The following is a 24,891-nucleotide window of genomic DNA, read 5'->3' on the forward strand; positions in this document are numbered from 1 at the left end:
TTCTGTTTAATGTCATTATGTCTCCCTGAAAAGCCCCCTATCCCCTTCATTCTCCAAAGCCTATTCATTTATAAGATCCAGATCAAGTCTCCCTCCTCCATGAAGACACTACTGACCGTTCTGGCTGATAATTTTCTCCCCATCTTCTGAACTTCTCTAGCACTTGTCACCTGTCCAACTCATTTAAAATCATGGAACAGTAAAGCTGAAAGCAACTGGACATCATTTGATCTGAAATCTTCTGTCTTTTTTTTTTTTGCCTTTGACATTGTTTGCAGTAATAGAAAAAACTTATCATTTATATTGATATTTAATATTATATATTCTTATCTTTTATCTTTCCAAATGTGTTTTCTCCAAGGTGGGAGGTAGAGCATATACACCCTTTAGTCCCCAGCCTATCATCAGCATCACTTACTTTTATTGAGAATTGTAACCTGTCAGTCACTGTACTAGGTCCTTTATCTATATTTTTATTTCATCAATACAACAGCCTCTTGAGGTAGGTATTGTTATGTCCATTTTATGGATGAGAAGCATGGAGAGGACGAATAACTTGCCTGAGATCATATAGCTACTAAATGGTAGAGCTGAATTTCCAACCTAAGTCTAACTGACTCCAAAGCCTGTGCTTAAGTAATGTTTCATTGATTATTTAAGGGAAAAACTGAAGATTGCAAGTAGAACCACAGGGAGCTGGTCCGTCTTTCTGTGTTATCTGCTGGCTAAAGTCCACTTAATAAAAGTTTGGTATTCAACTACCTGGCAAAAGCATCACTTTCTGTATATTATAAAACTCGCTGGAGATAGTTTCCAGGGTTGTAAGCTATATAAGTACATTGTTTTATGGTCTTTTGTCTAAGCCCTCATGTTAAAAGGTGACCTGTCTACAGAGGGATAATCATGTACTTCATAAATATATTCTCACCGATGGTGACCTTAACTGCTATCATAAATAAGCACTTTTACGTGTCACCGTTGAAAGAGCCTGTGTGTAGTCTTAGAAATCAAATGGTTTTGTGTGCAGTGTGTATAACTTTTTTAGTATCGGTTACGAGTAATGTAAATGCTCAGAGCTTCAGTTAAAAAGTTCTCTATGTATAAAATAGTGGCAATAATACATAGGTCACAAAGCTCTCTCAGACACAACCACCTTACCTCCACCCGCTCTTGCTGCCTCGTTCTTTGGCAATTTACAATTCCTCAGTGCTTGTAAGGCCCAGCCCCTCTATAACTGACCATTTAACAAGCCAATGGTATTAAAGAAAGCTCATGCCTTCGGTCCCCACCACATACCTTGTACATTCTTTTATCATAGCACCCACATACATTTTTACCCTTTATTGTTTATATACCTATTTCCTAATAAATGCTTATTGAATTAATTCATGGAGTAATATATGAAATCAGTTTTGTGGGGATAGATGGGGATAGACCTGAGAAGAAGTGTTATTGAATGGAGTTTGTGGGTAAAGTTCATTTCACACAGTTGTGGCATTAAACTTCTATTTGGGGTGGGATAGGGAGGGTGGGAGGGAGGGAGATGTAAGACGGAAGAGATATGGGGATATATGTATATGTATAGCTGGTTCACTTTGTTATACAGCAGAAACTAACACACCATTGTAAAGCAATTATACTCCAATAAAGATGTTAAAAAAATAAATAAATAAAAATAAAGTAAATGCCAACCCTAAAAAAAAAAAATAATAATAATAATAATTTAAAAACAATTTGTGGAGAAGCACAGCTTAATTAAAATTACTGAAGAACAGCCAGACATTTACTTATTGCCAACAAAGTTACAATTCAATAAAGATGTGAATAACAAAATATATCAATGATGTCTTTTTTCAGGAATTTATAATTAAGATACTTTTTTCCCAGTTCAAAAGCTATGATACAAAAAACAGAACAAACAAACCAAAAAAACTCAAGGTCATAGAAATTGCTTCAGAGTGAATGTTATTCTGTGTTACCTAATGGTATGCAAAGGCTGGGGAGAGCTGCTTGCATGTGCTACAGTGTGGATGCTTTTCATACTGATACCCATGTTGTCTGTAGAAGGATTAGACTTCTTTTTTCCATTCGGGGAGTGATGAAGAGTGAAGAGGAAAATTCCCCCACCATCCTATGAGTGAAAAGCTTTCAATGACTGAGTACACTTTCCTTCAGATAAGAGCATAGCACTTCTGCTGGCCAACAGGTGATCCACACTCCAAATGCTGCATTCTAACAAGCTCTCCCAGCAATCACCTGGTCTTCTTCAGAGCCAGAGGCACACTCTGAAGAGACAGCTGAGTGAGGTTATGAGCACAGTCTGTGGTCATGACCAAATTCCTTAGTGTGAGGCCAAATGAATGATGGGAATCTAACTTGTAATCTTGGCTCCATCACATCACCAATCATAATGTTGCCAAATGAGGCAGTGAAACCAAGCCCTGCATTTGCCATTGGCACTGATGGGCTGTGTGCAGGTATCCATACACTCTGTTGGGTCCACCTGCAGCTTCCTTGGTGAAGCAAAGTAAATAATTTACTAATTCAAACCTGCTTGGCTGTATGGCTAATTTCCACGGCCAGATCGCTTCCAGAATTCCCAATGCCAATTATAATGACTCTCTTTCCAGTGAAACTCTCTGAATTCTTATAATCTCGACTATGGAAGTATTGTCCTTTGAACTTCTCAATTCCTGCAAGAGAAGGGAAAATAGTTATTGGGTGATGGTTTATCTGATATCATTTGTTAAATCATTTATTTTTTTGCAGTGTGTAGAGTTTATGCATATATTCTCCATATGTTCTGCTTTTACTCAGGTGCTCTCTTACCTTTCTGAATATTTTGCCTGTTTCCTTTTCCCATAGCCTAAGAGTGGAACCTTGTGATTTCCTTATCATAAGTAGTCTGCTTAACTCAGGATCTGTTAGTATTTTGGACCTGTGGACTCACAAATCCAAACTGCTTCAGAAAATCTCCATTCGCTTTTGTCTTTTCATCCTGTTTATTTTTTTTTAATTGAAGTATAGTTGACATAATATTATATCAGTTTTTGATGTACAACATAGTAACTTGATATTTATATAGATTATGCAACATACAAAGTTATTACAGTATTACAGTATTTTGACTATATTCCTTGTGCTGTATATTACAACCGTGTGACTGATTTATTTTATAACTGGTAGCTTGTATCTCTTAATCCCCTTCACCTATTTTGCCCATCCCCCACTCCCTCTTTTCATCATCTGTAAATACCTACTTACATTCCAATTGGAGTATATATGTTCTTATATACTCTAAACTATACACAGAGTGCTTTTTTCCCCCAAAAATGAAAATCCAGGTCAAAGACTGTAATTAAACTCTTTCTTTAAGCTTCATTTTCTTCCTTAGAAACTCAGTATTTCTGTTTGTTTCCTCGATTGCTAAAAAAGCCCTCATTCAGGTTGAAGAAGATTTGGTAAAAATATACAATGGAATATTACTCAGCAATAAAAAAGAGCAAAATAATGTCATTTGCCCCAACATGGATGGACCTAGAGATTGTCATACTGAGTGAAGTAAGTCGGAGAAAGACAAATATATGATATCGCTTACATGTGGAATCTAAAAAAATGGTACAAATGAACTTACTTAGAAAACAGAAATAGCCGCAGATCAACTGGGCCCGTGAGCCACAATTATTGAGCCTGCACGTCTGGAGCCTGTGCTCCGCAACAAGAGAGGCCGCGATAGTGAGAGGCCCGTGCACCGTGATGAAGAGTGGCCCCCGCTTGCCACAACTAGAGAAAGCCCTCGCACAGAAACGAAGACCCAACACAGCCATAAATAAAAAAATAAAGAAAAATTTAAAAAAACAGAAATAGACTCACAGAGGTAGAAAACAAACTTATGGTTACCAGGGGGGAAAGGTGGGGGGGACGCCTAAACTGGTAGACTGGGATTGACATATACACACACTACTATATATAAAATAGATAACTAATAGGTACCTACTGTATAGCGCAGGGAACGCTTCTTAGTACTCTGTAATGAGCTATATGAGAAAAGAATCTAAAAAAGAGTGGATATATGTATATGTATAATGAATTCACTTTGCTGTACAGCAGAAACTAACAAAACATTTTTTTTAAAATAAATTTATTTATTTTTGGCTGTGTTGGGTCTTCGTTTCTGTGCGAGGGCTTTCTCCAGTTGCGGCGAGAGGGCGCCACTCTTCATCGCGGTGCGCGGGCCTCTCACTGTCGCGGCCTCTTCCCTTGCGGAGCACAGGCTCCAGACGCGCAGGCTCCATAGTTGTGGCCCACGGGCCTACCCGCTCCGCGGCATGTGGGATCTTCCCGGACCGGGGCACGAACCTGTGTTCCCCGCATTGGCAGGCAGATTCTCAACCACTGCGCCACCAGGGAAGCCCTTACAGAACATTTAAAATCAACTGTTCTCCAATAAAAATTTAAAAAGAAAAAAGGCCTCATTCAATCTAATGCAGATCAATTTTTTATCCTTAAAAAAACTAAAATTATTGTGAAACTAAATATAGAACCTTCTAATTTTCCTCTAGTCCCCCAAATTACTGTTATCTCTACATCCTAAATAGTATTAATACAAGTTACCCCAACATCTTTCAGGAGAATATGCAGAATTAAGATAAGCCTTATTTCATCCCAAGGTAGGAATCACTCAGACCACAATCCTCCCATTCTTTAGGGATCAGGTCACAGGCATAGTTCAAGTGTCTTGCTTCCTGGTAGGCTACTTACCAGGGAAGGTTTCCAAGGGTAAGTAAGCATTGGTGTGATGGCCAGTGCAAACCATAACTCCATCGAAGACATTCACCTCCTTTTTCCCTTCAGATTCCGTGACCACCTCCCATTGGCCTGAAGTGGAGAAATCAGGCTGCTTCTTCACACAGCACACGGTGGTCTAAAAAGAAAAGGGGTAGCCACAGGAGACTATAACCACAGCCTATATAGTGGACATCTTCCCTGACAGGAGTCTCCTTGCAGAGGGTAAACAAAGGGCGGATACCACATAACAGGCCTCATGCAGGGGTATTTGGTTTTCATACTCCACAAATCAGAACTTTTTTGTTTGGGGCTGTGGTCAGAGTGAGAAAACTTCCATGAGGCAAGCTAAATAAAACATAGAGTTGGCAGACTAATGTTGCACTCTCCTCTGCGTCTAGAAAAGTGCAGATTACTAGTTCTCTTGGACCATACCCTAAGGCAATGTGATACTTGAATAAAGTTTGGGCTTCTCTTGTGCTTCTGAGACACTCCAGGCACTAAATGCCTATTCCTCCCCATATCCCCATACATCCTGAGACTCTCTGATGCCTTCTTACCTCAAGTCCTGTTCTCACTGTCTGGCCTTAAACTTGTGACTGAGCTAGAGGGCTCCCTTTCCTAATAGAGTAGAAAAACATCTCAGTGGCTCATATTTTATGTAAGTGAACCTCTCTTTGACTGCCATAAATGCCCATTTTACAAGTAACTATAAAGAAAGGAGGTGTGAGGTGGGATAGTCAGTGGCACAATTTTTAGCTTTAAAAAATAATCATAAATATGGGTTACTCTACCCAGCTTAAGGAAACATTAAAAATGTGTTCCTGTGCTTCTAGGGTTTATGACCATAATGTCTTGGTTGACTAGTAGAGATACCCCTCTTGTATACCTGAGACATCCTATACTATTTATAGTTCCTCTCTATCATGTTCTTGTTTTTACACAAGCTGGTGCTTCTGCCTGGATCATCCTTTTACTCTTTCTTCATTTGGAGATACTCACCCTTCAACATTTAGCTTGGTATTATCTCCTCTAAGAAAAATTCCCAGGTGCCTGATGCCTCATGCCCTGATGGGCTGTGTCCCTCCTCTGAGCTGCAATGTATAGATTTCAGTGGCATTTATCACTCTGTAGCTCTTTATTTTTATAATTATGTTTACAATGAAATTTCTTTTCATTATTCTATCTCCTTAACTAGACTGTGAAATCACTGTTTTTTTTGTTTTTGTTTTTGTGTCTTCACTGCTTAGTATGGTAACAAACCTGTTCAATAAGTGTTTAAACAAGTGAAGAGAAGGACCACTAGGCTGTAAATGACTGACTTTGGAAGTCGTCACTGGATATTGCCATTTAAATTTTGTTGTTAAAGAGAAAGTCATGATTTAGTAGAATGATCAGAAGGTAGAAGATTTCAGCTTTTTGCCAGCTGTTAGAAATATCGATTATTTTATGGTCATGGTTTAGAATGATAGAAATAACGCAGAAGACTTTATAGCAGGAAGGAATCACTGACGTGATCTAGTACAATCCTCTTGTTTTACAAATAAACTTAAGACACATCAACATTGAGGAACTTACTTGTCTGAAGTCACAAGTTGATTAGTGGTAGAGCAAAGACTAGAATTCAAGTTTTTGTTTCCCAATTCAATGTTCCTCCCTCTACACCAGAGTTAACTTATTTGTTCCCTCATAACTTTTCAATATCTGCTTTACTGGGTTGTTGTGATCACATAAATAATGCACTGGAAAGTACTTCAGAAAGTATAAAAGGGCTAAGCAGGAAGTTGTGGAACAAGTTGTGGAACCAGAAGGTTTTTAAGTTCCCATACCTGTCAGTTCCCTTCATTGTTTTATTGTAATCAAATGATATAGAATGAAGGCAATGAAATGAAGGTGGCTTCCTGGATCTGCAGTCAAAATATATAGAAGAGGGACCTTTCCATGAATATTTTCAGACACAGAGAAGACAGAGTAGAATCTGTCTGGATAGGATAGATACATGAGCATATCAAACCAATCTATACATGAGCACTGGTAAATGAGAACAGTTATTCATTTACTTGAAACTCTGAACACAGAGATACCCACGAAATTCCCTACCTTAAATCGAATGTACTTTAGAAGGTCAAATTCTTTGGCATACATCCTGAAATACTCCAGGACCTGGGAGTTGTGCATGAAGTTAGGATAGTGATCTGGGATGGGATAGTCACTGAAGCACATCATCTCCTTAGAAGTGTTGATGATCAGTGACTTGTAAATACTGGCCCTTCCTTCTTCAGGTTCTTCCTGCAGTAAATAAAAAGCATTCATAGCAACTTGAGAATTAAGGTCATGGTTTATAAACAGCCAACAAACATTTGAAAATGTTTTCTGAAAGAAATGCCAATTAAAGAAAAGTCCCCTCCCCACAACCCTTCACATCTCCCAGTATTTGTGCCTTCATGCAGTCTCTTCCCCTTGAATCTAAATTGTCTTTATGACTTGCTTTTGACCAACAGCATGCAGTTGGAATGATACTGAATGGCTTCCAAGACTAAGTGATAGGTAGTCTTGCAGCTTCTGTCTGGGTCTCTTAGAAAGCTTGCTCTGGTGGAAGTCAGCAGCCACGTAAGAAGTCCAGCTACCCTGAGACCACCATCCTGTGAGGAAGCCCGAGCTAGCCACATGAAGAGCATGTTTGGGATAGAGAGATGTGTAGCTAGCCCCCAGAAGTTCTAGTTATCCCAGCTGATGTTCTAAATATGTGAGCAGAGAGGTCATAGCACACGTCCAGTCCCAGCTGTCACCTGAGTGCCATGACATAAGACTCCAAGTGAGAACTGCCCATCTGAGTAATAGTCTTTTTTTTTTTTTTTTTTTTGGGTTTGTTTATTTTATTTATTTATTTATTTATGGCTGTGTTGGGTCTTTGTTTCTGTGCGAGGGCTTTCTCTAGTTGTGGCAAGTGGAGGCCACTCTTCATCGCGGTGCGCGGGCCTCTCATTATCGCGGCCTCTCTTGTTGCAGAGCACAGGCTCCAAGACGCGCAGGCTCAGTAACTGTGGCTCACGGGCCTAGTTGCTCCGCGGCATGTGGGATCTTCCCAGACCAGGGCTCGAACCCGTGTCCCCTGCATTGGCAGGCAGATTCTCAACCACTGCGCCACCAGGGAAGCCCTGAGTAATAGTCTTTTAAATAGTATATATATTTCAAAGCCTTGGGAAGTTTCAAGAGTTTCATACACTTGCCACATTGTTCTCCAGGAAACACTGTACTAACTTATATTCTGTCCACTATGTGTTCCCATTTTACCTCGTTTTTACTAAATTAAAAGACAATTACTCAGTGTTAGCAAAAATGAGGTGAAATGAGATCTTAGTACAATGTTTTCTGGACAGCAGTGTGGCAAGAATATGAAACCCTTGCAACTTAGCCTTTTAAAGAAAGATTCAGCATTGTAGACAAAGATTTATGTTAAAGGATGTTAATGATAGCATTATTTATAACATAAAAATGAAATAAGCTAAATGCCTGCAATATTGTGATTTATAGGAAATATATATTTGGTCATCCAGATGGTCAAAATATATTTCTCATATATATTTGGTCTTTCTCCACAGTTCCTAGCTCAGAGCTCCCAAAACTCTCCTAATTTCCTAAGTGTTGAGAATGATAAAAAGTGCCCTTTGTTATGTTAATATGCTGACTTTTAGAAAGCAACTAAGGATGGGGGATGGTTGCCAATGGAGCAAACCCTGTGATTAGAGGGTTGTAACTTTCAGTTGCCTATCCCCTGATCTCTGGGGAGGGGACAGGGGCTGGAAGTTGAATCAATAGCCAATGCCCAATGATTTAATCAATCATGCCTATGTCATGAAGCCTCTATAATAACCTAAAAGAAGGGGGTTCAGGGAGCTTCCAGGTTGGTGAACCGAAGAGATTAGGGGAGAGCGGTGTGCCTGGAGAGTGTATGGAAGCTCAGTGTCCTTTTCCCTATGTATCTCTTTCATTTGCCTGTTCCTAAATTATATTCTTTTATTACAAACCGGTAACCTAGTGACTAAATGGGTTTCCTGTGTTCTGTGAGCTGCCCTAGCAAATTAATCAAACCCAAGGGGAGGGGGTGGGGGGTCATGGGAATTTCTGATTTATAGTCAGTTGGTCAGAGGTATAGGTAACAAACAACCTGGACCTGAGACTGGCATCTGAAGTCCAAATCCAAGGAGGGGGTCGTTGGAACCTCCAATCTGTAGCTGGTTGGTCAGAAGCCCAGGTAATAACTTGGGCTTATGACTGGTGTCTGAAGTGGGTTCGAGGGGGCAGTCTTGTAGAACTGAGCCCTCAATCTGTGGAATATGACGCTGTCTCTGGTTAGATAGGCATCAGAATTGAGTTGAATTCTTGGACATCCTGCTAGTGTTGAGAATTGTTTGTTGGTGTCTGGGGACCACCCGCCACCCACGCACACACACACACATTGGAATTGGTCTCAGAACCATTTAATGCCCAACAAAATTCACTGCAATTTTGAGACCCACTGCTCCAGATCTTTGCTACCTAAAGTAGGATCTGTGGACTAGCAGCAGGGGCATCACTTGGGAGATTGTTAGAAATGCAGAATCTCAGGCCCCACCCCAGACCTACTGAATCGGAACCTGCCTTTTAACAAAGTCCTCAAGAGTTTCAGATGCATCTGAAAGCTGAGAAGCATTGATCTAGCTGATATCAAACCCCAGTTCACTGTTCTTCCCCCATCAAGTTTAACTTCTTTGCTTCCTCAAAAACTTCTAATAACTACCTCATGGGAGTGTTGTAGTGATCACATAAAATAAAGCAGTATCTACCCAGATTGTTATATTAGCCTGTCACTGAGATATCACAAACCATGACTTTTCAACTCTATTAGACTTTTTAAAAACTGTTTTGAGGGCTTCCCTGGTGGTGCAGTGGTTGAGAGTCTGCCTGCCAATGCAGGGGACACGGGTTCGAGCCCTGGTCTGGGAAGATCCCACATGCCGCGGAGCAACTGGGCCCGTGAGCCACAACTGCTGAGCCTGCGCGTCCGGAGCCTGTGCTCCGCAACGGGAGAGGCCGCCATAGTGAGAGGCCCGCGCACTGCGATGAAGAGTGGCCCCCGCTTGCCGCGACTAGAGAAAGCCCCCGCACAGAGACGAAGACCCAACACAGCCATAAATAAATAAATAAATAACTTAGGATTTCTTTCTAAAAAAAAAAAAACAAAACTGTTTTGATTATGGAAAATTACCTTAACCAATTTGGACCCCCTCTTCTCTTTTTGTTCCAGAAATAGATATTTGGATGCTGGGTATTGTTGAACATTAAATGGCCACAAAGGAGAGTGTTCACTGGCTTTGCCCACATTAGAGATGATTTTCCTCCCATATTTAGAGAAGACTTTTTCAATTTCAGAATCCTGAATTGATCATTCCCATTTCTCTGCCCCATCCTTCAAGATCTCATTCCCTTTGGCTGCTAATGATGTTTTTACAAGTCTCTTCTAATCTATCCTACCTACTTCAACCAAAGTGTTCTTTCTAGGGTATGGTTGTATCTCTGTCCTAATTAAAATTTTGTATACTGCCCCATTTTCTCTAGTTTATATTTTTCAGCTTAGGATTCAAAGACCTCCGTAATGTCTTAGAGTCTATTCTTTATCTCCCCAACTAGACTGTAAGCCCCTTGACTTGTATTCATGATCCTTCCTACAGCATATAAAATTATAAATACCACTTAGTAGATATTTAATAGACGTATGTTGAATTATATTGAGAAAGGTACATATAGAAACAGGAAGTAAATTTACATAACGCATAACAAACTAATGAAATACATCAAAATTCATTTAAAAACAGTTGAATAAGATATTTTAATCTTATTCACAAAAATTTGTTGTAAGGAAAATTGCAAAATAATATAAAATCAAATGCATAGAGATATTCATTTTATAGTATTTAAAATACCTATTAATTAGAAACCACTTAAAATGCCCCACTCCCCCAACAGGAAAAGAGTTTAGTAGATTACGGTATCTCAATATGATTCAGAATTTACCTTCTACACCACTCCTTAAGTATCCTGCTAAATTCAAAGCAGACCCTGTCACCCCACTGCTTCATGGGCTCTACTGATTCCATTTGGAAAAGCAAATTTCTTATTTTGAAACTCAGCATATTTCACAATCTATTCCAATCTACCTTTTTATCTTCATTTAGTTAACTTCAAGCTTCTGAGTCATTAAATTGTTGTTGAAACATTCCAGACTCTTTCACAACTTTAAACTTTTGTAACACTACAGTACTGCTTCTTCATTTGGAAAATTCCTATCTATCATTCAAAAGTTACATCAAGTGTCACTTCTTTGGAGAAGTATTTCTTGTTCTCTCCACTGAGTTAAATGCCCCATTCAACCTCCAAGCTGCCAAGACTCTCCACTCATATTGCCATCAAGGCAACTTAGAACACACGATATTCTGCATTTGTTTCTATGACTGTGAGGTACCCAAAAGTAGAATTTGTGTCTTATTTTTTGCATCTCTATCATCAAAACAGTACCTCATATATAGTGGATGCATAATAAATGCTTTGAAATGAATTAATGGGTGAATTATAGAGATTGAATTTGGAGATACTTAAAACTATGATTTTGAAATCTGTGTAGAAACATTGAAAATGGCCTATGATATAACTTTAAGTGGAAAAAGTAATATTACAAAATTCAGGTCACATTCCAATCACCAAGTATATAATATTATGTATGCCTAGGGCAACTGTATACCTATGTCTACCCATATTTATATAATTACACATTGTATAATCTCTCCCCTGTTATTTATTTTAAATCAATAAAACTTGAAAGTAGGAAAAACAAATTGATTTATTAAGGAGGTATGATTTTTTCTTTTATTTTTGTAGAAATGTTGTTTATACTACACCTTCATGTTAAAAACCTTCAGCAAACTAGGAATAGAGGGAAACATCTTCAATTTGATAAAGAACATCTACAAAATACCTGCAGCTAACAGCATACTTAATAGTGAGAAAATGGACAATTTCCCCATAAAATTAAGAACATGTTAAGGATAGTCTCGCTTACACTTCTATTCAACACTGTACTAGAAATCCTAACTAATGTAATAAGATAAGAAATGGAAATAAAAGTATACAGATTGGGAAGGAATAAATAAAATGATTTTTATTCACAGATAATATGACTGTCTATGTAGAAGATTGCAAAGAAGTAAAAAAAAAAAAAATTCCTGGAACTAATAAGCAATTTTAGCAGGGTTGCAAGATACAAGGTTAATATACAAAAGTCAATTACCTTCCTATATACCAGAAATGAAAAATTGAACTTTGAAATTAAAAAAAAAATACTATTTATAATAACACTACCCAAATTAAATGCTTAGGTAAAAATCTAACAAAATATGTGTGAGACTTATATGCAGATACCATAAAACACAGAAGAAGAAAATCAAAGATATAAATAAATGGAAAGATATGCTGTGCTCATAGATTGGAAGACTCATTATCGTTAAGATGTCAATTTTCCCAACTTGATTCGTAGATTCAACGCAACCCCAATCAACATCCCAGCTAACTATTTTGTAGATATTGACAAACTAATTCTAAAATTCATGTGGAAAAAAAAGAGGCTTAGAATAGCCAACTTTGACCTTAAGTGTGGACTGTGCATAGTGACTTTCTTCCAAAGAGTATAGTATGACAAGGGAGAAAAAAAAGAGCAACTTTACAGTGGCAAACCCTGATAAACACCATCTCAAGCCAGGTCGTCAAGGTTAACATCAATCAGTGTGATAAGTTTGATAGTATGTACCATTGATATGATGTGATAAGAATAGCACTTTACCTCTAAGGTCTTCCTCCCCAAAATTCATAACTCCAGTCTAACCATGATGAAAACATCAGGCAAATCCCAGTTGAGGGACATTCTATAAAATACCTAACGAGTAATCCTCAAAACTGTCAGGGTCATCAAAAACAAGGAAAGTCTGAGAAATTGTCACAGCCAAGAGGAGCCTAAGGAGACATGACAACTACGTGTAATGTGGTGTCCTGGATGGGAACAACTGGAACAGGAAAAGGCCATTAGGAAAGAAACCTAAGTAAATCTGAATAAAGCATGGACTTCAATTAATAATAATGTATCAATACTGGTTCATTAATCAGGACAAATGTGTCATGCTAATGTAAGATGTTAATAATATCTGGGCATGGGGTATATGGGAACTCTGTACTATCTTCCTAATAATTCTGTAAATCTAACACAGTTCTAAAATTCAAAGTTTATTTAAACATGTTGTTTGTACATAGCACGTTTTTTTTAAAAAATTAAATTAATGAGTGGTAGTGTCCTTTTGGAACCAAGATGTTTGAGGGGGCAGGGGTAGACACATTCCTAACTATTAAATTTGACTTCATTCATTCATTCAGTAGATATTTCTAAAGTCCCTCTGTAATAAAAACACTATATTAATGCTAAAAAATACAAGTCTGTCCCTGTTTTCCAAGGGTTCAAAGTTTAGTACAAGGAGTAGAGCCATGCTTTCCACAGCAGGTCTGTTGGGGTCACTAAGCTAAATGAATCACAGATCTTACCCCGTGACAATAATCATATATTTGTATTCTTTTTCAAGTAACTAAGACAACGAAGTGTTATTGTGTGTCAACAAAAACCTTCAAGCCCTTCTAAACACCTGATTGGATCCTAGGTGGTGTTCATCACTGTCAACTCACTGCTTTATAAAAGAGAGTGAGGGCAGAGCAGTACTGGGTCAGTGAGTGGAAAAAGAAGCTTCTGCTCCTGCATTTTAGTATTTCCTACCATCAGCGAATAATCTGACCTCTAGAGATGTGCCTTGATTCTATTTCCTGCCTAAGCACATGACTCGCATTGAGTAGGAAGTTCATACGAGAAAAGAGAGAACCAGGGACGAAGGGTAGTGTAATTGGAACTGAAGGGATTGGAGGCAATAGTAAGGGCAGAAGAAAGGAGAAAAATGACTCCCCTTCAGTGGGAGGAGTGAGAAGAGTGTGGAACTTCTGTTGCTTTGACAGACTCTCAGAATCCCGTGGGACAGAAGCTGTCTTAGGACTGTTGTTCACATCATTGTCTTCACACTGGACTCATTTGGGGAACTCTAAAATACTAATGCCTGGTCCTTACTCCCAGAGACCCTGTTTTAATTGCTCCTTGTCTAATGTGTAGACAAGGTTGAGATCTGCTGGTAAGAGGTGGTGTGCTGGCCCCGGAAAGCTCAGGGCACCAGAGTTTATCCCATCCACCTCAGAAGTCCTTTCTCCATACATCCTTAGCTAAACTGCAGAATGCCTGAGGGCAGTGGCAGGAGGTTATATAACTCTGTATCTCCACACCCTCTAACATAGTCTGAGCTTCAGAAATGTTTGTTCAATGAACTGTTATCGATTTTGTTTTAAAGATGCAATGTCATCCTCATTAATCACCTGGGAAAGCTGGGGTAAAAGCTGAAGGGCAAAGGTTTCCATGTTGGCTGCACATTAGAAATAACTAGTGGAGAGCTTTATTGACACCCCAGGCCAATAAAACCAGAATCTGGATGGACTGATATCAGTATTTGTTAAAGTTTGTTAAAGTTCCCCAGGTGATTGTTCAGTGGTGCAGCCAAAGCTGACAACCACTGCTCTACAGTTACCCTCTTTTAAGTATTTTTGTATCCATTCAGTTGTCTTTTTTTGGGGGTGGTGGTTGATATTTAAGAATTAAAAACACCTATTCATCTAAGGGTGTTTATTACTTAATTTCATACTTTAAATAAATGTATTAAATATGCCTCATTTTACATTATATTGTATCCGTGTGGTACCTTTGTATCACATATACACTTTAGAACCTCACTACGTGAACTGTAGTTATCAGATCAGCAGCATCAACATCACCTGGGGCTTTACCTGAAATATAGAATCTTGGCACCACCCCAGATTAATGAATCGCAATGTACACCTCAGCAAAAGCTCCAGTGATTCATGTGCACATTAAACTTGGAGAAGCACTGCTTTGGTATACTTTAAGGATTTTTAAAATTCAGATTGACTAAAGAATATTAAAAATTATTTTCCAGCATTACATACTTCTTAAAACCTCAGCATTTCATAAGGGATTTATCATTTTAAGCTATTTCGTTCATAAAGTAATATTGTAGTATGAAAATTGAAGTGATATGTCTCACGTTACTACCGACTTTTCACCATCAGTCTGGTCTAACATTAATGAGGAGATCAAGAAGAAAGAAATTTATACTGAGTCCCTGAGACCTGTTAAAAGAAAGAGAAAATGGAAGCCTTGAGTTCCCAGTGGCTTACTGGACACCCGGTAGCAATGGTGGAATTCCAAATCGCTTGGGATGATCCTATATATGAAATCCCCAATGAATTACAGAAAATTTATGGGGTGTAGGATGGGGGACAGGAAGACTCCAAATAACAAGCAAGGGGGTCATAGAAAAGCAGATCTCAGAGGCAATTCTTGAGGAAATCAGCATCAGCATGTAAAACATGTTTAATCCACAATTAATGGATGTTTATAATACCTCAGGCTCCACAACTGTGTAACTGTGGAATATGTGAGAATGAAGGTCTCTATTTCCACAAGCATTCTAAGCAGCCACCCAAGATATTTTGCTTCTCTAGGATTCATTTATAAAATGTAAATATATTTGGTGCCTAATATATGCCAGGCATCACCCGTGGCTCTAGAGATATAGTGGTGTTTGTGTGTGTGTGTGTGTGTATAATATATGTAAAATATATGTATGTTATATATAATATATAGACACAGATGTGGTCTGTCTTAACAGAAGTCAGAATGTTATAATGAAATATAGCACATTTATTTTCAAGGAAGCAGTTTATAAGGTGTTGAAATTTTACCAAGGGTATAATCAGAAAAACTCCAAATTGGGTCTTTAACAGAGAAGAAGTTTAAATCACTTTGGAAATAAAACCTGATAATCAGGTAGGATGGTGGACCTTTCACTAATTTCATACCTGGTCAGTAGTTGCCAGACCTGGCTAGGATGCTTACCAGACACCAAATGTGTGGGCCACACTCTAGGCCTACTGAATAATAACTGATGTTTAGCAATTATTGTGCCACTGTTATTAGTCATGACATAATTATTCATTCACTTAATCCCCACAATAACTCTATGAAGTGGGTACCAGTTTTTAAGATGACAACACAGAGGTACAGAGAGGTTTAATGGGTTTCCCCAAGGTCACAGTAGGATTTGAACCCAGACAAAGTAGAGGTGCTCTTAACCTCTACACTATGTTGGGCTGGATTTCAAAAGTAAAATTTTCTATTGATTACAAAATATTTATTAACAGTCTTTTCAGCCCATGCCCAAGACTGATTGTGACCGAGGCATGGGTGGTGTGCTAAGGGGTATCCGCCCTAGATCCGAATAAGGACGATTGTCAAATAGAGTTAGTCCCCAAGGCAGAGCCAAGATGCAAAACAACTGTACTGCTCTTCTACTAAGGAATGCTATGAACGAATGAAACCACTTTTAAGTAGCTGGCCAACACCGTGTTCATTTTGTGAAATATGAAACAAATCTGGACACCTTAATACCATTCACTGGCTTAAAAAGTGAGTTGAAAAGCAAACCCAATGGATGTTGCTTTGGAGATCAGTTAAGGAGGGTGATATTCTTTGACATATAATAAGCTTAACTATCATTTAAGTAAGAAGATACCTTAACTGTTAGTAACAAGTTGCAGGGCTGGGTGTGCATATTAAAGCAACTCAACTTTAAAACTGAGTCTATGCAAGGACAAGAAAACCCAGTTGCAGGTGCCCTCTGCCCTTCCCTGAAGACAGGACTACTGCTTTGATTTCTCAAGTGAAGGAAAAGTGCAAAGCAAGGAAGGCAGCCAGATTTTATATCCTATTCAAGCACTAGAATCATTAGAGAATTGTTTAAAGTAAAGAAGGAAGGAAGCAACAAAGGAAGGAAGGTAAGAAAGAAAAGAAAAAAAACCAGTAAGGTTAGAAGAGATTGAAAAAGGGGATTCCCGGAAGGAGTTGTAAGCAGTATTCTAGATCACTTCCCGATGAACGCAGACCAAGAGCAACCACTTTACATGTCTGCCATTCTGCTACACCCCCCCCAAGATTGTTACCCTTTTCTGGATAGCAGCAAAACTCATTACAGACAGTGCCCAACTTGTGATATTTTGACTTTACAATGGTTCAAAAGTGATACACATTCAATAGAAACCACACTTCGAATTTTGAATTTTGATCTTGTCCCCGGTTAGCGATATTTTGTATCATACTCTGGTGATGCTGGGCAGTGGCAGCTTCCAGTCAGCTGGAAGGATCAGGGCGGTAAACAACTGATAGACTTACAACCGTTCTGTACCCAAACAACCATTCTGTTTTTCATGTTCAATACAGCATTCAATAAATTACATGAGCTATTCGACACTTTATTATAAAATAGGCTTTGTGTGAGATGATTTTGCCTGACTGTAGGCTAACGTAATTGTTTTGAGCACGTTTAAGGTAGGCTAGGCTCAGCTATGGTGTTAGGTAGGTTAGGTGTATTAAAAACATTTGTAACAGGATATTTTCAATTTACGATGGGCTCATCAAGATGTAACCTCATTGTAAATCAAGGAAGATCTGTAAATGAAAATGATCTCTGTGCCATTTTCACAGACATCAGTAAAGGAAAAAACGAGTGATAGCTGAGTCCCATTTTGCTGCCAGAGTAGGGAAAGAGGAACCTGCATAGAACCTGAGGTGATGGCTGCTGAGAAGAGGTCAGCATGTTGAAGTCTGGCAGGTTTAATCACTGTGAAGCCCGTCATACTTCCTGACACGAGGTAAAATATCTTATGCACCTAGTTACGGCGAGAGTTCCAAGTATTAAGGAACCAGGAGATTTACCTGAAACCTCCACAGCCCTCCGATGTCATCAGTCCCTTCAAAGCAGACGGGCTCCAAGCCTTCTTCCAGGCAGCACTTGATAGACGTGAGCCCACTCACTCCTCCCCCAATCACAGCAATTCTTTTCTTAGTCATGGTCTCCAGAGATCTTCACCGGGCTGCGTCAGTGTAACCTGTCCTAAAGAAAGGATGACAAAAGACAGAAAGCACACATCAGTTAACACCTTTCAAAGAAGAGCTTGAATGTGGCATTTAGATAAATGCTGCAACAGCAGGTGCCTTTGGGGAAGCCAGATTCCAGTGTCCTCGTGGACCACCGGGAACTACTACACCTTGGATGGGCGAGCCCTGTGTCTGGAAGACCCAGAGCTGAGACCCAGAGCTGAAAGCTCTGCTGCGGTACCCGACCTCGCTGCCTTTGCCCCAACACTGGCAGATCCTTCAGCTGCGATCTGGAGGGCACTGCACTTTCAGCTCTTTGCAAAGAAATGTAAAGCAACAAAGTACAAACAGCAGCAATAGCCAATGTGGAGGGGCTGTTCAGCTCCACCTCCTTTCAGCCAACACACCGCCCACTCAGCAGCATTCATTACCCCCACAGAGGGGATAAAACGTGGGCCAAACCTGCTCTGGGCAGAAAAAATTAACCCTATAACCTCTCTGTTTTTCACCTGCAGTTGCCCACACTCTGAGCTACTCTCAGGGGAGACCCTAGGGGTCGGAATCTCCATCACCCGCCCTTCCCATTCACTTTTAACTTCCTGGTGTTGTCTTATAGTGACAAACTCCTACTGGTGAAGGGAAACTGTCACCAACAACCCCGAAGCAAGTCTTGCTCCAAAAGCTTAAGCGGAGAACATCTATCTTTCAGGAGATCTGTTAGAACACATCCCGGCCCCTCATCCACCTCTCCAACCCAACCCCCAACCCCACAAATCAGATCGTTGGTTCTGTGCTACGGGAAGAAATTTACTTTAAAATACCCATGCACTGAGCTGGGTGCTGGGGTACAGTGAGGAGTGAGGGGATTAAGTTTCCTACTTAGAGGAGTTTATAGTTTAGTAGAGAAGTCTGAAACACAAACATAATTTCAAAAAAATAAAAATACTGTAAAAAAGAACTTTCCTCACACAGTTACCTATGTGATTACAAACACAAAATATCCACTTTTAAAATGTAACAAATTATTCAGAAAAGACCAATGTAATGGATATAGGATTTCATACACTGGGTCAGAATCAGGTGTAAGGGGTTCTGGGAGAGCTGGGTTGTGACCAGTGCCATACATCTTTGTGCACCTTATACTACTCCCTGAGTCAACCTTGCTGAAGATGATTTGATGCCAATAATTCCAGCACTGGGTTTTGACTTACTGACCTGGTTTTGACTTGGTGACCTCACCCCGAAAGTATCCTTCCCAGACCAATGGGTTATTTCTCAAGGGTTTACCTTATATGGTGCAAAAGATACAATGGGAATGGATCGTATCTTTTGGGAAGGCACACATGTAATCCTCTCGGCAACCCCATGAAGAAAGTACTATCAAGTACTTTCAAGTACTATCAAGTAAGAAAAAGTACTTGTACTTTCAAGTAAGTACTATCAAGTTCGTTCTTACTTGCAATTAAGTGAAAAGGCAGGTAGGTACACCTGGCAGTCTGGCTTCAGGCCTGGGCTTCAATCACTGTATATACTCTCCTTTATGAGAATATTTTAACATCTTATTTAGCCACAAGTCCTTTGTCCATTTCTCATCTCTCTATTGCATCCCTTTTCTTTGCCTAACTCCTGCCTTTACAGTTTACACTTTAGTTGAACTGCTTTTAGCTGTTGCCTTATTTCAACTACTTTAAAGTATGTTTAAAAATAGATCTTTGGTTTTGGAAATCATTTGGCTCCATCAGGAAGACTCCTGCTCAAAATATGGTCTGAATTATATGAACACACACACACACATAAACACAGACACACAGTGGGGAACACAGGACATCAACATAGCCTAATGGGAGAATAAAGGGAAAGAAGCTTTAGGATGGAGTTATATATATTTCTCAGTAATTAAAAAAAGTTTTTGTTTTTCGATGTAGTTCTGTCTTTTTGATATGGTTCTTATTTATCAAAATGTCATTAATCTCTCAATAGTCATCTCAAGACGAGCTAATCAAAAAGTTCGTATTTTTCTTTAAAAAAAAAGCTACTATTTACTTTTGTTCTGGATTCTCTTCTCACTTTGCTCCAGAAATCCCTTATTTAACTAGTGTCCTCACCATCAAATACCATGAAATAGAAAGTCTTTTGCTACCAAATATCTTTTCTGCTGTCTAAGGCTACTTTCTCCTAGAAAGAAAAAGCAGGGTTTTTTGGTTTTTTTCCAGTTACCTCTTGTCTTATCCCTCCCCAAGATTTATGGCAGTGGAAGGGCCACCGAATACTAAAGAACAAGAAGTTCTCATATAACCATCCTGTTTCTATTAGACCATGGTTTATTGGGTGTTGGAGAAGTAAGTGACTTCCTTTGAGTTAATGAGTTGCTGGACCACAAAAAGCCAATCTGAGTCTGAGGGCGATGATTGCAAGTCACCCAGAGATCCCAGAATTTGAGCTGGATGTAGCACCTGGATGGAATTTGGAGTTGTCTCCCTTGGGGAGGGTATGAGCATATCAGGAGAAGGATGAACACAGAATTCTAGTGGCTAGAGGGGTGTCAGACACTGCTAACTCTTCATTAAAATCTGTTTTCCTCCTATTACAGCATTATAGGACTGTAGCTGGGATGGGGCTGCCCAAATAGCAACAGTATTTCCCAGTTTCCCTTGCAGCTGCATGTGGCCATATGACTAAGTTCTCACTAAGTTCTGCCTAACCTGTTTAAAAGACAATGGTTTGCCCTGGACTTCTGCTCACTCTTCTTTCCTGTAGCCTAGAATAATGATAACTAGAGAGGTGTTTGGGAACTATGTATTGAAGTAGGTCCACCATCAGATTGGGGTCCTAAATGACTGGATCTTCTAATATGGATCTATTAATCTTGGACTCTTACATGAGAGATAAATAAATTGCTATTTTGTTTGTGCTATCGAGTTTTTAATTTTGCTTTTTACAGCTGTTTAGACAACCCTAATTAATATTAGTATCAATATTCTTTGGACCTGTAACTTTTTAAAGACTGATATCTTTCATAAAAGTTTTCAGTTATAGGGCTTCCCTGGTGGTGCAGTGGTTAAGAATCCACCGGCCCGTGCAGGGGACACGGGTTCGAGCCCTGGTCCGGGAAGATCCCGCATGCCGCGGAGCAACTAAGCCCGTGCGCCACAACTACTAAGCCTGCGCTCTAGAACCCTCAATCCACAACTACTGAGCCCACGTGCCACAACTACTGAAGCCCACGCACCGAGAGCCCGTGCTCCACAACAAGAGAAGCCACCGCCATGAGAAGCCCGCGCACCTCAACAAAGAGTAGCCCCCACTCGCCGCAACTAGAGAAAGCCCACGTGCAGCAACAAAGACCCAATGCAGCCAAAAATAAATAAATTAATAAAAAAGGTTTTCAGTTATAAATGTGAACTTATACTATGATAATACTTTTAAAAATAAAATTCTGAAAAGAGTGTTTTAATGCAACCATTTTACATATTGGAATTTTAACTTATAAATGAATTACTTGAATAATTTTAATGTATTAGAGATGCCTAGCTATAGGAAAACTGATGAATACTTTTATAAACTGAATATTAATCTCTCCCTACTGAATCAGTTTTACAATTTCAGAACAATACAAGAATTACTTTTAAAACTTAATATTTTAAAATGTAATTTTAATGCTCCACTACTTTAATTGTGTTTTGTAATTAGTTACTTTTAAACTTGGCAAATATGTTTTATGTTGTGTTTAAATTACTTGTAAAATGTTTTAAACCTTGACTCAAATTTTCTCTGTTTAGGCTAACTGCAAATTTGCAAGTGAGTATATACAGGCTCAACTTTGACTAAAGTTTTTCTACAGACAAAAGGCAGGCAGAGGACATGGTGGGTGGGGGGAGGACCATAAGGTCCTGCTCCATTTCAGCTGTGCTTCCTGTGTATCCAGTGCTGCATGCCTTGCTCTAACACACAAACACAAGTAATGGAAGAGCCTACCCCTCGTGATTTTCAAAGATGATTGGAAATGCAGAAAATAAACCCATTAAAAAGATTTAGAGATACTTAAAAATACCATAAAAAACAAGAGGAAAATCTCCAATGAAGAAATGACTGGGTTCTAAAAAGTTAATCAATTTTAACAATTTTAATCAATTGTTGAAAATCAGAATACATTTTCCCATAGAAACATGTCATTTTCCATGGTTAAGGCAGTGGAAATATTGTAAAAACCAACTGAAGCTCAAAAGAAAATCAGTTAAAATTCTGGATCAGTAGGAATGGAAGTCTTGTGGTAATGGCTCTTTCACATAGAGAAGAACAACACTCATATCTGATGAGTCTCTGGGGGCTCTTGACCTCCCATTCGCTCCTCAGGCACAGGGTCCTTCTTGTGGACTGCACATCAGAGACAGCTGAGACTTCTCCTAGGGTGGGGACAGTGGAGATCATGAGAAGGAGATGATTCTAGGTATGGTTCAGAGGTAGAATGACTGTAATGACGGATGTGGAGCAGAGGTGTCATACAGAGGGTTTTCTCGTGCACTTTCCCAGCCAATATCCACCTCCAGAGGTAAGCATTGTTTCCTTTTGTTTTTGTTTGTTTTTTATGACTGAGGTATAACTGACATGCAACATATTAGTTTCAGGTGTACAACACTTGTGCATCTGAATGATATTTGTATATTGTGAAATGATAACCAAAATAAGTCTAGTTAACATCTGATGCTTTTATTTGTTCTCAAACTTCATATAAATAGAATTATATAGTATGTACTCTCTGTGCTTGGAATCGTTACACAATGTAGTGTTTTTAAGATTTATCCAGAAAAAAAAAAAAGATTTATCCAGGTAGTTGTGTGTATCAGTAGGTTGCTCTTTTTATTTGTATGAATATATAATTTGTTTATCCATTCTCCTATTGATGAATATTTGGATTATTTCTACTTTTTTGTGTAATGAAGAAGGTGTTTTATTCTTGAACAAGTCTTTTTTGTGGACGTCTGCTCTCATTTTTATCGTGTGCCTAAGAGTGCAATTGCTGGGTCATAGGGTAGGTTTATGTTTAACTTTAGTTGAAACCGCCAAAAAGTTTTCAAAAGAGGCTGTGCCATTTTATACACTCACCTGCAATATATAAAAGTTCCAGTAGCTTCATAGCCTCTCAGCACTTGGTACTGTTAGTCATTCTTGTGGGTGTGTGGTATTATCTCATGGTGTTTTTGGTTTGAATTTCCCTGATGACTTATGACGTTGAACCTCTTTCCATTCAATTTCTTGGCCATTTGTACATCTGCTTTGCAAAGTGTTTGTGAAAATATTTTGCCTGTTTTTTAAAAGCTGAGTGGTCTTATTATTGAGTTGTAAGAGTTCTTTGTGCAAGCCGGTTACAAATTCTTTGCAGATATATTTATTTCAAAATATTTATTTATTTATTTATTTATTTTTGGCTGTGTTGGGTCTTCACTGCTGTGCGCGGGCTTTCTCTATTTGCAGAGAGTGGGGGTTACTCTTCGTTGCGGTGAGCAGGCTTCTCATTGCGGTGGCTTCTCTTGCTGTGGAGCACAGGCTCTAGGAGTGTGGGCTTCAGTAGTTGTGGCATGCAGGCTCAGTGGTTGTGGCTTGCAGACTCTAGAGCGCAGGCTCAGCAGTTGTGGCACACGGGCTTAGTTGCTCTGCGACATGTGGGATCTTCCTGGACCAGGGCACAAACCTGTGTCCCCTGCACTGGCAGACGGATTCTTAACCACTGTGCCACCAGGGAAGTCCCTCACTTTCTTAATTGTGTTTTTTGATGAGCACAAGTTTTAAATTTGGATGAAATCTACTTTGTCATTTTTTCCTTTACGGTTAGTACTTTTTGCTCTTATTTAAGAAATCTTTGCCTACTCCTCATATAGTCATATAGTCTCCTGTGTTTCCAGCTAGATTTATATTTTAGATTTCACATTTAGATCTGCAATCCATTTTTTTAAAAATTTATTTTCTTTATTTTTTGGCTGTCGGGTCTTAGTTGCGGCATGCGGGATCTTCACTGAGGCATGCGGGCTTCTCTCTAGTTGTTTCTCTCTAGTTGTGGCATGTGGGTTTTCTCTCTCTAGTTGTGGCGCTTAAGCTTCAGGGCACATGGGCTCTGTAGTGTACGGCACGCAGGCTCTCTCCTTGAGGCTCGAGCTCAGTAGTTGTGGCACTCGGGCTTAGTTGCCCCATGATCTTAGTTCCCTGACCAGGGATCAAACCTGCCTCCACAGTATTGGAAGGTGGATTCTTTACCACTGGACCACCAGGGAAGTCCCCTGCAATCCATTTTAAATTAATTTTTTTCTGAATGGTATGAGTGTAAGGGTCAAGGTTTATTTTTTTCTATCTGGATGCTGTATTCTACCAACACCATTTATTCTAAGACCTTTCTTTCCCTATGAATTGCATTGGTGTCTTTTTCATTGGTCAAGTAACAATATACGTGTGAGCCTATATCTGGACTCTATTCTGTTCCATTGGTCTATTTGTTTATCCTTATGCCTATACCATACTGTATTAATTACTTGCCTTGATAGTAAAATTAGAAAATTGGTAGCATAAATCCTCCATCTTTATTTTAAAGATGATTTTGACTTTCTAGGGTTTTTTGCAACTGCATTTAAATTTTAAAATTAGCCTATCAATTTCTACCAAAAAAGCCTGCTGGCATTCTGATTAGGATCGCATTGAATGTATAGACCAATTGGGGAGAAGTGACATCATAACAATTAAACCTTATTCCATGAAATAGGCTATTTCTTCTTTTATTAGGTCTTCTTTGATTTCTCCTTGTTTTATGATTTTCACTGTAGAATCTTCTGCATTTTATTTAGTCCTCTGTACCTTATTATTTTTTAAATCCTATTGTAAATGGTATTATTTTTACATTTTCATATGTCAATTGTTTGCTGCAAGTATAAATAAAGACATATAGCTGATATTTGTATATTGACTTTATATCACATGGCCTTGCTAAATTCACTTAT

The 24,891-nt window shown here is 39.0% G+C and overlaps 1 protein-coding gene across 1 annotated transcript in view; it reads right to left on the reverse strand.

Annotated features, from left to right (window-relative positions):
- Positions 1-17,900, reverse strand: part of FMO5 (flavin containing dimethylaniline monoxygenase 5) — a 30,864-nt gene extending 12,964 nt beyond the window's left edge. Inside the window, exons 1-4 of the mRNA XM_068540625.1 lie at positions 17,747-17,900; positions 6,886-7,074; positions 4,762-4,924; positions 2,551-2,693 (exon numbers count right to left, since the gene is read on the reverse strand). Of these exons, the coding sequence (XP_068396726.1) occupies positions 2,551-2,693; positions 4,762-4,924; positions 6,886-7,074; positions 17,747-17,881 (630 nt within the window). The 5' untranslated portion in view covers positions 17,882-17,900. The remainder of the gene's footprint in view (positions 1-2,550; positions 2,694-4,761; positions 4,925-6,885; positions 7,075-17,746) is intronic.
- Positions 17,901-24,891: the final 6,991 nt, after the last annotated feature.

The sequence above is a fragment of the Eschrichtius robustus genome, chromosome 3 (genome assembly GCF_028021215.1).
Source record: "Eschrichtius robustus isolate mEscRob2 chromosome 3, mEscRob2.pri, whole genome shotgun sequence".
NCBI classification, from domain to species: Eukaryota; Metazoa; Chordata; class Mammalia; order Artiodactyla; family Eschrichtiidae; genus Eschrichtius; species Eschrichtius robustus.